Source organism: Sminthopsis crassicaudata, chromosome 1 (assembly GCF_048593235.1).
Source record: "Sminthopsis crassicaudata isolate SCR6 chromosome 1, ASM4859323v1, whole genome shotgun sequence".
Taxonomy (NCBI): Eukaryota; Metazoa; Chordata; class Mammalia; order Dasyuromorphia; family Dasyuridae; genus Sminthopsis; species Sminthopsis crassicaudata.
Window position 1 is genome coordinate 114,990,603 of NC_133617.1, and position 12,684 is coordinate 115,003,286.

At 31.5% G+C, this 12,684-nt stretch overlaps 1 protein-coding gene across 5 annotated transcripts in view; it reads left to right on the plus strand.

Moving 5' to 3' along the window:
* TAF2 (TATA-box binding protein associated factor 2) overlaps window positions 1-12,684 on the plus strand; it is a 72,553-nt gene that overhangs the window by 56,325 nt on the left and 3,544 nt on the right. For 2 of the 5 annotated variants that reach the window (XM_074266548.1, XM_074266544.1), the window contains exons 23-26: window positions 4,836-5,065; window positions 8,177-8,332; window positions 8,787-8,892; window positions 10,290-10,412. In XM_074266548.1, coding sequence (XP_074122649.1) covers window positions 4,836-5,065; window positions 8,177-8,332; window positions 8,787-8,892; window positions 10,290-10,412 — 615 coding nt within the window. The remainder of the gene's footprint in view (window positions 1-4,835; window positions 5,066-8,176; window positions 8,333-8,786; window positions 8,893-10,289; window positions 10,413-12,684) is intronic. The other 3 variants (XM_074266546.1, XM_074266545.1, XM_074266547.1) reach the window with 3 other exon arrangements.

Genomic DNA, 12,684 nt, shown 5'->3' on the forward strand with positions numbered 1-12,684 from the left:
GAAGTCAAAAGAGATGGTGGAGAAACAAGCCTGAAATACCATAGACTAAACCTTAGAAGACCTATCCTCTTAGAGAATTAAAACACATTTTTTTTTGGTGGAGGGAGAACTAACTTCAGAGTAAAAGGATACTTAAAAAGATAAAGGGGAGTGTATGGTATATCCTGTTCAAGTTAGTAGTTAACATTGAAGGGAAAGTAACTTGTGTAGCTTTTCCTTTAGTTGAAGGAGCCTACAGAAGAAAGGGTGAAGTGACAAATAGTGGGATTGAAATGGGGGAAAGAAAAAGAGGGAAAAAAAAATCTTGTTTCACTGGTAATGTAAATGTTCTCATGGGTAATATCCATGTATCTAAATTCATAAATAAAAATGAACTGAATTTTATAAAAAGACATAATACAATAATGGCAAAAGATTTCACTAATAAAAGAAAAAGGAAAATAAAGAATTGAGCAAATTGCTGGAGAAGCTAGATTTTAAGTTTACAGTTGTCTTGTAAACAAGGCTACTAAAAATATATACCTATTCTCAGTACACATGTAACTTTTTACAAAAATTGACCATATATTCAGACACAAAGATAATGAAAATAAATGAGAAAAGACAGAAATAGCAAAACACATTTTATACATAGCCTAACTCAAAAACAATAATGAGTTGACAGTGTAGAAACAAAAGATTTAGATTCACTTGGATGCTTAACAATACAATTCTAATGAATGAGTCACAGAAACAACTAATAGTTAAAAAAAAAATGAGAATGATAAAAACTAAAATTTCTAGGAAGTAGCTAACAGTTCTAAGGTTTAAAAATGGTCTCCAAACTAAAAATTAACAGTAAAAAAAGAGGACTAATGGATTGAATGTGCGTTTTTGAAAAAAGTAGAAAGTCAACAAATCTAAAAGAAGCCCCCAAAAAGTGAGAAATAGATTGGAAGTAAAAAGTATGTAGAAAGAATTAAAGTGAAGATTTAATCTCAGAAAATAATAAATGGTAGTCTTCAACCTGATTAAAGAAATTAGAAAATAAAATTTAACACAATAGTGAACAAAGCAAAAATCATAAAATCAGAAGAAAAAGAACATAACCTACTATGCACAATTATGTGCTTACAAAACTGAGAATAAAAGAAATAGAGGAATATTTTCAAAATATAGAGGAATATCTTCAAAATACACAATACCTAAATAAACAGAAGACCAAATAATGATTTTAAATAATCCAGCTTCAGAAAAAAAAAGAAATAGAATTAGCTGCAAAGGAATTATCAAAGTTGGGGAGATAATAACTCTTGGTTCTGATCAGTTTATAAGAGAATTCTATCAAAGTCTTATAGAAAAATGAGTACTTGTACTATACAAATTTTTGTAATATTGAGAAAGCATACTAATCCTACCAGATTCTTTTTATCAGACAAATACAATCCTTAGGTCTAAGAGAGATGAGTAAAACACAAAAAGAAAACACTATAGATTAATATCATTAATGATTGTTGATTCAAAAATTTTAAATAAAATCCTGTCACAGACTTCAGTCACAAACAAATATGATTCAAATTAGAAAAATAACATATCAAAAACAAAACTTCCAAACCCATGATTATCTCAATAAATAGTTTTTTTTGACAAAGCATAACACTCATAATATGATGAAAAATTATAAAATGTAGGCATATAGAAATCTTTTTTCATATTATAAAAAAATAAAAAACCAAATAGCAAATTTTAATCCAGAGTAGAAATATATTAGAGCCTTTCCTGACAAATATGACTTAACACATATTTTCTTTTTTTTTTTAATTAATTTTATAATTATAACATTTTTTTGACAGTACATATGCATAGGTAATTTTTTTTTTTTTTTTTTTACAACATTATCCCTTGTACTCCCTTCTGTTCCGAATTTTTCCCCTTCTTCCCTCCATCCCCTCCCCTAGATGTCAGGCATTCCCATACATATTTAATATCTTATAGTATATCCTAGGTACAATATATATGTGCAGAACTGAATTTTGTTGTTGTTGTTGCAAAGGAAGAATTGTATTCGGAAGGTAAAAATAATCTGGGAAGAAAAACAAAAAAAAAAAAAATGCTCACAGTTTACACTCATTTCCCAGTGTTCCTTTTCTGGGTGTAGCTGATTCTGTCCATCATCGATCAATTGGAATTGGATTAGCTCTTCTCTATGTTGAAGATATCCACTTCCATCAGAATACATCCTCATACAGTATCATTGTTGAAGTGTGTAATGATCTCCTGGTTCACATATTTTCAATATATTGATCTGTTTTGTGGATTTATTTTTTCTCTAAAAAGATATTTGTTAGATTATATTCTGAGAGGGAGAACTAAGCTGCAGGAAATTTTGATGATTAAAAATGAAAAATGGCAATACAATTTATTTGAGAAAGAAATGTAGGACATATTTAGGGGACAAAGACTACTTTGAATAGCTAGAGTTTAGCTAGAGTATAGAGTGAGGCTAAAAACTGTAGGGCATGTCAGATTGTTCTTTCGTAATTATATAATTACACAGTGGAAAAGAATCTCAGAGTTTTATCTAGTTTTAAAACTTATAGACTTAAATAGGAATCCACTTTATATACTTCCTGACAATCATCTAGCATCTCATAGACTTGCAGAGATTTGGGAATTTGCTATATCATCCATGTCACTTTTGCATAGCTGGGATTTGAGTAGACTGAAGTGGGGAGAGAAATGTCAGAAATAATAGCTTTTGTTAAGTATTTGACAAGTATATCCCCAAATTATTTGTTTCCCAATTATCCTGTATTCCTTTGCATATATTTGTTTACATATTATCTATTAAATTACAAGCTCCTTAAGGATAAGAACAGTCCTTTGAGTCTTTTTTTTTTTTTTTTTTTTTTTTTGGTATCCCCAGTGTTTAGCATGGTACTTAATATAAACTTAGGTTCTTAGGAAATGTTTATTGATTGATTAAATTACTTTAAGATCTGTCATGTGGAAGAGATAGTAGATATATTCTCTGTAGTTCATCTAATTCCAATGTAAGTACTCTTTCTGTTCTATCACATTACTTTAATCAGGCCATATTTTGTTAACAATTTTTGTGTCCATTTTGTATTCCTTGTTAAGATTACTGCCAAGTCCTCAAATTCTTTGAGATTTTTCACTAAATTATCCAATAACTTTCAGCTATTTTAATATTATTTCTGTATAATTATGACTCAATGTCTTCAGAATGAGGATACTTAATAAAGATTTTTATCTGAGTAGTTTGCAGTGAGGTTAGCAGAAAACACTAATTCAAAGATAGAGAACTTGAATTCAAATAAAGACTCATGCTACTATTCCTTTAACCTTGGGCCTAACACTTAACACAATCTCTGTGGGTCTAATTTTCATCATCTACAAAGTGAGAAAGACAGAATTAAAGAAATTGCAGATCCTTTCTAGGTCTAAATTTCATCCTGTGACTGCCATGTAGAAGGAGAATTATATTTCTTCTGTTTTTTCCCTCAAGACAGAAGTGAAAGAATTTTCAGAGGCAGATTTCAATTCTGTACAAATACCTTTCTTAATAATTATAACTGTCCAGAAGTAGAATTGGGTTGCCTCAAGAAACATAGAGGTTTTCTCCCTTATAAGCAGATTTTCTCTTATATAGTATAAACAGTTAAGTGCACTATAAAGCATATGCCACTGCTATAGAAGCAACTCTCCTACTTTGTTTATATACTATTGTATTATACTTCTTTAAACACTGTAATTTATAACACAACTCTGAGGTACCAATGTATACTTCTCAAATTGGCTAAGATGACAGAAGATAATGATAAATGTTGGAGGGGATGTGGAAAAATATGGACACTAATACATTGTTAGTGGAGTTGTGAACTGATCCAACTCTTCTGGAGAGTAATATGGAACTATGCCCAAGGGGCTATCAAACTATGCATAAAACCTCATTACCAGGTCTGCATCCCATAGAGATCATAAAGGAGAGAAAAATGTGCAAAAATGTTTGTGGCAGCCTTTTTATGTAGCGGCAAGAAATTGGAAACATCAGTTAGAAAATGGCTGAACAAGTTATGGTATATGAATTTTATAGAATATTATTGTTCTATAAGAAGCAACCAGCAGAATGATTTCAGAAAGGCCTGGAGAGACTTACATGAACTGATGCTAAGTGAAAGTGAAGTGAGCAGAACCAGGAGATTATTGTACATGGCAATATGACGATTGATTCTGACAGCCATGGCTCTTTTCAACAGTGAGGTGATTCAGGCCACTTCTAATGATCTTCTATGAAGAGAGCCATTTCTACCCAGAGAGAAGGACTGTATCAATCACAAGATAGTTTTTTCACCATTTTTATTGTTTGCTTGCTTTTTGTTTTCTTTTCATTTTTCTTATTCTTTCTCATGTGCAGCATGATAATTGGGGAAATATGTATAAAAGAATTGCAGATGGTTTAATATATATTGCATTGTTGTCTAAGGGAAGGGACGAAGGGGAAGGGAAGGAGAAAAAAAATTGGAACACAAGGTTTTGCAAGGATGAATGTTGAAAACTATGTATATATTTTGAAAATAAAAAGCTAAAAAAATTATAATTTAGCCAAATTATTTTATTTTTCAGACTAGGTATCTATCCATCAGAGAATATTCAGAAATAGAACAATTTCATTCATGTATAATGAATATGAAGGCAGGACTACTTAATGATTTTTGTTGTTGTTGTTGTTGTTGTTCTAGGAATTTAATTATGTTAATACAAACAGCAGGAATAAAATAGGAAAACTACATATTTAAATATTAAGTATTAACTTTTTTCTTCTTCTGTACTAGGCACTTCACATGATTGGAGACTGAGATGTGGTGCTGTAGATCTGTACTTCACGCTTTTTGGCCTTAGCAGACCTTCTTGTTTGCCATTACCAGAGCTTGGATTAGTTCTTAATTTGAAAGAGAAAAAGGCTGTGCTGAACCCTACCATCATCCCTGAGGCAGTAGCAGGCAGCCAAGAGCCTGTGAGCAATCTAAACAGTCACGCACAGTTGATTGGATTTCAGAATGCTGTAAGAAACACTTTTATTATTTTAGAGGTTGAATTAATTACATTAATTATGGCACAAAAATATATCTCCTGGAACTATAATTACTGATAATGAAATTTTGTTTTACATCTAAAAAACATAGGAAAAAGTTTTTAGGAGAAGTATACTGACCCTATTACATAGTCAAATATCTTGTTATACACACACACACACACACACACACACACACACACACACACACACACACACACACACATATTACTAAACAATATATACAAATATCTTATTATATGCTACTTTGCACTCCCCTTCAGGAATGTTGCATTTGGTCATAGAACTTAAATATAAGAGGAGGTAGGAGAGATTTTGACTGAATGTTTACTTATTGAAAAATTCACTTTAAACCACATTATACATTTTTGAAGGAGGAGACTTTTTTAAAAATTTGAATGTCCTCTGTGATATTTGGCATACTTTGATTTTGTTGTTGTATCTTTATACAGCTTTTTGGATCAATGACTGTGATTAACTGAATGAGCAATTCTCAGAGCTTCAAACAAATTTGTATCATAAGCAAATAATGTTTGGTATTTAAATTCACAATTTTTATTCTTTTTATATAGTTCTCTAAATTTAGATTTTTAAATAGTGAACGCAAAAGCAGGTAAAAGAATGAATACAAATGATTGACTTAGTTTGTAAGATTGGCATCAGGAATGCTAAAGTGAAGGGTGAACTGACTCTATTGGAAGTATAAAGGTTTTTTTTTTTGGTTTTTTTTTTTTTGGGTGATTTTTGTTTTTAGAAAATAGCTAATATAAGGGAAAGAAGTAATTCAAAGGAAGGATAGGGCTACTGCTCAGGATTTAGGTAACCAGACAAAGATGAAGGCAAGAAAGTATGCTTCTCAAATTTGCAATTGACAAAAGCCAATAGGGACATTATTATACTGATAGGATGATGATAGGATTAGAAATCTTGAAGACCAGAATACTAAACTATATCTAATAAGATGAAATTTAATAAGGACAAATGTAAAGTCTTACTCTGAGATTAAAAAAAAAATCTACCCCACAAATATAAATTGAGAAATATATAGCAATTAGTCTTTAAAGAAATCTAAAGTTTTAGTATCCTGCAAACTGTATATGACTGAGTGATATAACCGTTAGGAAAATGAATGCACTCTTAGGCTATAGAAAGAAACACCAGGTCCCAGGCTGAGAAAATGAAGATGCTTCTGCATTCTGCTCTGTACAGACTCCATCTGAAGTCTTGTGGTCAGTTCTTTGCACCACAGTGTAGGAGGGATGTTGATGAGTTAGACAGTGTTAAGAGGCAGGCAGCTAGGATGGTGGCGGCCCTGGAGTCTGCATGCCTAATAAGGAGCGTTTGAAAAAATGGGTGGTGCCTAGCTTGGAGAAGAAAACAATTAGTGGAGAGATGATCTGGGTGCAGATATTTGAAAAGTTTTCACAATGTTTGGTCTATAGTTAGTGCTTAATAGCTTCTCTTTAAACCATAAGAAAAGGATTTTTATATGTCCTCTTGATCCTTGATTGTATAAGCTATTAAAAATAGAACTTGTACAGAAAGCAAATTTGAACTTCATGTAAAGAAAATATCTTGCTATTAGAGCTCTCTCAAATTGGAATGAGGTACTTTGAGCTATCACTGGATATCTTCAAGCAAAAGCTGAATAACCACTTGTAGGGTATTCTGTATAGTTGTGCATTGAATGGAGATGGCCTATGAGTTTCCTTCCATCTGTGATTCCATTTATAAACTTATTAACATTTGTAAAGAATTGCTTATGGAACATATAGCTTAAAGGTAACTATTTTGTTATAATATCGGTCAGTTTTAAAAAGTCATTTTATTGCCTTTTAACTTTACAATCTTTCCTTTTAACATGTCTCCTGTAAAAAAAAAAGATTAGAAAAAAAATTGAACTGACACATTGAGTGTCTGATAGCATATCTATAGTTCCTTACTTTATTGAGATTGAGTGTGTATCATCAAGAGTAGACATTATAAATTAATTTTTTGCTACATTTCTAGGATTTTTTAAAGCCATTGTTATTTTATGTATTAGTTTCTGTCCTGTATCAGTTCATATGTTTTCCCATGTTTCTCTGAATTCCTCATATTCATTCATTGTTTTGACTTAGTAAGATGAAATTATGTACATATATAGTACAATGCATTCAGCCATTCCCTATCAAAAGCCACACATTGTGTTCCTATTTTTTTGCTATCTCAAAAATGCTGCTATGTGTATTTTGTATATGTGGAGCCTTTGTTTCTATCTTTGGCTTCCTTGACAAGGGGAAGAGTGATAATTTATTCAGTAGTGGGATCATTTAGTCAAAGGATAGGAACATTTTACAGGTACTTTCCTGCTTAATCCCAAATTGAATTATGGGAATATCTAGAAATTTTACAAACAAGAATTTCCTGAATGATGATTTAAAAAATCTTAAGTTCTATAGAATACCACAGTTTGTTTTATTTTTTTCCCCAAACTACTATTTCTAATGGTATCTATAAAACTTTAAAACATGTTAAAACTGATTTCTAAATTAAATTTTTTTCTCTGTTATAAAGGTTCACTTAAAGCTTCATATCTATATAGATTTTTTAAACTAAATTGTTATTTATGAAATATATAGAGAATTATAAAGTTTCAAGAAAAATTCTTTTGGATAAGGTTTTTGTTAATAGCTCCTCTCTGTTGTTAAAATGTCTGGACTTCATAATAATTTTATCAGTTAGCAATATATTCCAACACTAGTTCATATTTACAAATTTAAATTTTATTCTATATTTCCTCCTTTTACACTTCCCATGAATCTTAGCTGTCAGTTAAAATAACAACATCCTTATGGATTCATGCATTGAAAATTCACTGATGTGCAAAACTTTTCCCAAAAATTAAAAATCAAAAAGAATTTAAGAAATAATGTAAGTTCCTTTTAAGCCCATTGTCTAGTAACTTTTAGATACTGGGCTACTCTGATTTGCATGGTTACTTTAGCCACTAATATTAACTTTAGGTATACTTTGGGCTGTTTGTCTTCAAAAAAAAAAAAAAAGAAAGAAATCTAATTTTGACCTTGAATGGTGCCTCAGGAAGAAGATCACCTTGCCAAGGAAGCATCAGCTAATTTATCAGCTCATCAGCAGGGAGTGAAGAGGAAATCTGACACACCACTGGGGTCCCCACTAGAACCTGGTCAAATATTGGAGAAGAATGACGATAACAGTAAAGTGAAACTCAAAATCAGAGTAAGGAACATAGGTTAAAACTAAACTAAGAAATATTCTAAACTAAGAAAGGATATTCACCTTCTTGGGAAATCTTTTCACATAATTATATTGTTCTTTTTCTTCCAAGCTGTCTGGGACAAATCACACTGTCAAAGATCAAGCAAGTGAAATTTGGACAGTCCAGCCAGTTTTCTAACTTAAATTATCATGTAGCTGTACTTGTAAAATTCTTCTGTATATCTCACTACTTCTCACAATAGAGGAACATATTAGTTACTTGTAAATCAGATTTCCTTTTTCTCCCCACTAATAATACACCTAATCCTTTCTCATTCTAATGCTTTCCTGAGGTAAGAAGACTGTTTTTATGGTTATTTGGGGGCATTCCTTGTGTTCCCTTTCCTATAAATTGAAGAGATTATGAAATAGATTCACTGTTTTCCCCTTTCTTTATTCTGTTGGTATAATGCAGTTCTCAAATTCTCAAGAGGAGGAGGAGGTTGACATGGACACTGTTCATGATAGTCAAGCTTTTATTTATCATCATTTAAACATGCTGGAAAGGCCGTCAACTCCAGGTACAATGAGTTTGCATCATGTAGAGGGATGGGGTATGTTTTTTAAAAAAGTGTTTGGTGTACTATATTTAAAAATGAGTAATGAAAATTATTAGATCTTCTTATAATATTCATAGATTTTTAAAAACAATATTGTTTTGACCTGGATTGTTGATTTTGTTTGAATAGGGAACTCTTTGAATAGAAACTCTAATTTATTGCCAAAATAGGTATTTCATCTATAACTTTATTGTCTCAGATAGCTGCCTGGGCCATTTAGAAGTTAAGTGACTTGCTTGTGGTTTCACAGTGAGTATGTTTTGTGAAGGAGGATCTGCCGCCTTCAGCAACAGCAACAACTGCTGACTAAGTACCATCAAACAGGCAGGGATTCACAAGAGCCCATACTCCTTTCCAGCCCAGCCCTTAGCCCTCATCCTCAGAATCATCTCTTGAGATGTAGAGGCCAGCTCTTCCCACCAACTATCATAAAAATTATGCTTCTCTTTGCACTCAGAATTCATCAGTTCTAAGGAATGGATAACATTTTTCATCATGAGCTTTTTGGAATTACCTTGGATAATGGTATTGCTGAGAAGAGTTAAATCATTTACAGTTGATCATATATGGTGTTGCTATCACTGTATTAGTGTTGTGGTTTTGTTCATTTTTTTTGTCTATATTTTGTTTATATAAAGCTTCCCAGACTTTACTGAAACTACCCTGATCATTATTATATCACATTTTTATTCTATCACAGTCATATATCACAATTTGTTCAGCCATTTCCTAAATTCTGGACATTCCCCTCAGTTTCCAATCCTTTGTCACTATGGAAAGAGCTGCTATAAAATTTTTATATGAATAGGTTTTTTCCCCTTTTCTTTATTTTTAAAATTTAGCACAAATTTTATGCATACATTTTTCTACTTTCTTTATCTTGCTTTTTTTTTTTTTTTTTTTTTTTTTTTCTTACAGCATGGTTAATAGGTACTGTATTGTCTTCTTGCTAGATTGGGGAGAGGCTAGAGGGAAGAAGAGAATTTGAAGATGAAATTTAAAATTTTAAATAAATTTTTTAAAAGAAAATAATTTTTTGATTCAAAAGAGTTTCTCTTTATTCTTTGTTTGGATTTTGAACTTTTCTTTGTAATCAGCAGGAGAGTAGAATAAACATCACAACTTAAAAATGAGCCCCCTTTTTTTTAAGCAAAAGTCTCTCAAAGTAAAGAAATTAAGAAATAATTGATGAGTATTCTCCCTTATATAAACTCACTAGATAAAATCAGGAATTTCAGTGCTCTAAATCTCATAGGCTGCTTAAACTATATTATCACAAAATAAAATCAGTGTATTAACTGCTATCTTAAAAATAAGTCAATACATAGTTGGGTTTTTTGTTTGTTTGGCCTTTTTAGGTCTTTCAAAATTGAGGCCAGGTAGCTCTCGCTCTGCTTTGATGCCTCAACATTCACCAGGCTGTGATGTCACAGCTTCTGCAAAACCTCAGTGGGGTGTGGATATGTCTCGCAAAGGAATAGGTAAGATTCACTTTTTTACTCACAAACATAATAGTTCAAATTGTTTACACGTTATCTAAATCCTCAAATCTATAGTTTGAACTTTGTAACATTTTTAAATGCAAAAAAAAAATCTTAAAAACTTGATTATTTTTATTTCTTCTAAAGGATCAGCTATATATGTTTTTCTAACTCCAAGATATCTTAGATGATGTAATAGTGCTGCATGCCAACTACAATGGTCAGACCTTCCTTGTTATCCCTTTGAGAAATATAAACTGGATGAATTCTATTGTTACTCATCACCATTTGAGAGTTGTTTGTGCCTTAAAAGGCACACAGTCATTGCATAATAATAAAGCCAACGGCTGCATGTGTTAAAATTAAAAACATTTCCTATTTTATTTTATCATTGATTTAATTTTTGATAATCTTATTTCAAACAGTATACTAGGTACAGAGCACAGAAGTTACTGATTATATCTAGTAAACTTATACAAGAGAGAATTGTTTCTTAATTTCTTTATTTTTAGATATTTTTGCTACAAAAACAGGGAGAGGGGAATGGGTGCCTGTTTTAAGATGTGTTCTGTTTATTCTGCTTCCCTCTTGATTACAAAGAGAAGACTAGAGCCCAAATATAGAATAAACAGAAACTAATGAACTCTCAAGAAACAAAGATTGTTGTTGTTTTTTTAAATTATTTCACATTTTTATTTTCAGTTCTACATCCTCTCTCTTCCTCTCTCCTCTTCCCTATCAAGAAGTCAAGAAACACAATACCCATTAATATTGCAAAGAGAAAAAAAAAGGAAGAAAATTAAAATAAAGGGAAAAAAAATCACAAACCAGCAAACTTCCATTTGCATTAAAGATCATCAGTTTTGGAAATAAATAACACTTTTCAATCATGAGCCCTTTGGCTCATGTCTTTGTCATGGATCACTGTATTTTTATCAGAGTAGTTAAGTCTTTCACAATTGATTATAATTATGGTATTGTTATTAGTTATATCATTCTCCTGGTTCTACTCTATTTTGTATCCGTCCATTCAAATCTTTCCAGATTTTTCTGAAAGTACCCTGTTTATCATTTCTTATAGCACAGTAGTATTCTTTTGCAATCATATACCACAATTTGCTCAGCCATTTATGAACAAGCTTTTAGTTTTCAGTTCTTTGTCACCACAAAAGAGTTGCTATAAATATTTTTTTAATAAATATTTATTTTCCTTTTTCTTTGATCTCTTTGGGAAGTAGATTTAGTAATGATATTGCTGGGTCAAAGGGGATGCATAGTTTTATAGCCCTTTGGGCATAGTTCCAAATCGTTCTTCAGAATGGTTGGACCAGTTCACAACTCCAACAGCAGTGTATTAGAGTTACAGTTTTTCCATATCCTCTCCAGTGTCATATTCCTTTTCTGTTACATTAGCCAGTCTGATAGGTACGAGATGGTATCTCAAAGTTGTTTTAATTTTTGTTTCTCTCTGATCAGTTGTGATTTAGAGCATTTTTTCACATGATTACTGATAACTTTCATTTCTTCTTCTGAAAATTGTTTCTTCATATCAGTTGACCATTTAGACTTCTTTCCAATTATGGAGTGGATTGGGATATTTGCCTTTGTCATGCAGTAAGGATTTCACTTCCCTCCAAAATTAAATTATTTTATTAAGGGGCCTTTGAAATAACACAATGTTATTTTAAAAGATCACACAAGGTAATCCCTTACAAATTGAAATCTGAGGACTTGCTTAGCAATACGCTTTTGTGTAAGATGCCTCTTTGTATATTAGTGTTGGCCTCCCAGTTAGTCTCAGAGACTGAAGCACAGAAAACCATAGACTAGTTCATCTTAGAAGCGTATATGTGGAGATTTCCATACACTTAGTTTATATTAGTTCAGTCAGTAGGGATTTAATCATGGTTTTTCATATCTTTGTAAAACATATAAAGCATTTGAGTGAAGAATGGAGTTTTTGAAGTGGTTACAAGTATTTTTGGAACAGAGTACACACCATTGCCCTCATCTGTATCCATTTGGGGTAATCCTCTGCTTTGGATGTGTAGGTTCTAATATAATTATTAGTCTTTGTATCATTAAATTGAGGTGTTTAGAATTAGATGATGCTAGACAATTCTAATTGTAAAAGATCAGAGATTGAATCCAAAGGAATTTTTAATAGTTATTTCTAGAACTTTGTAACCAAACTTCCTGCTCAAACCAGTTAAATTTCTTATCACATGGTGGTACAATAAATAAAGTGCTGATCTTAGAATCAGGAAGCCCG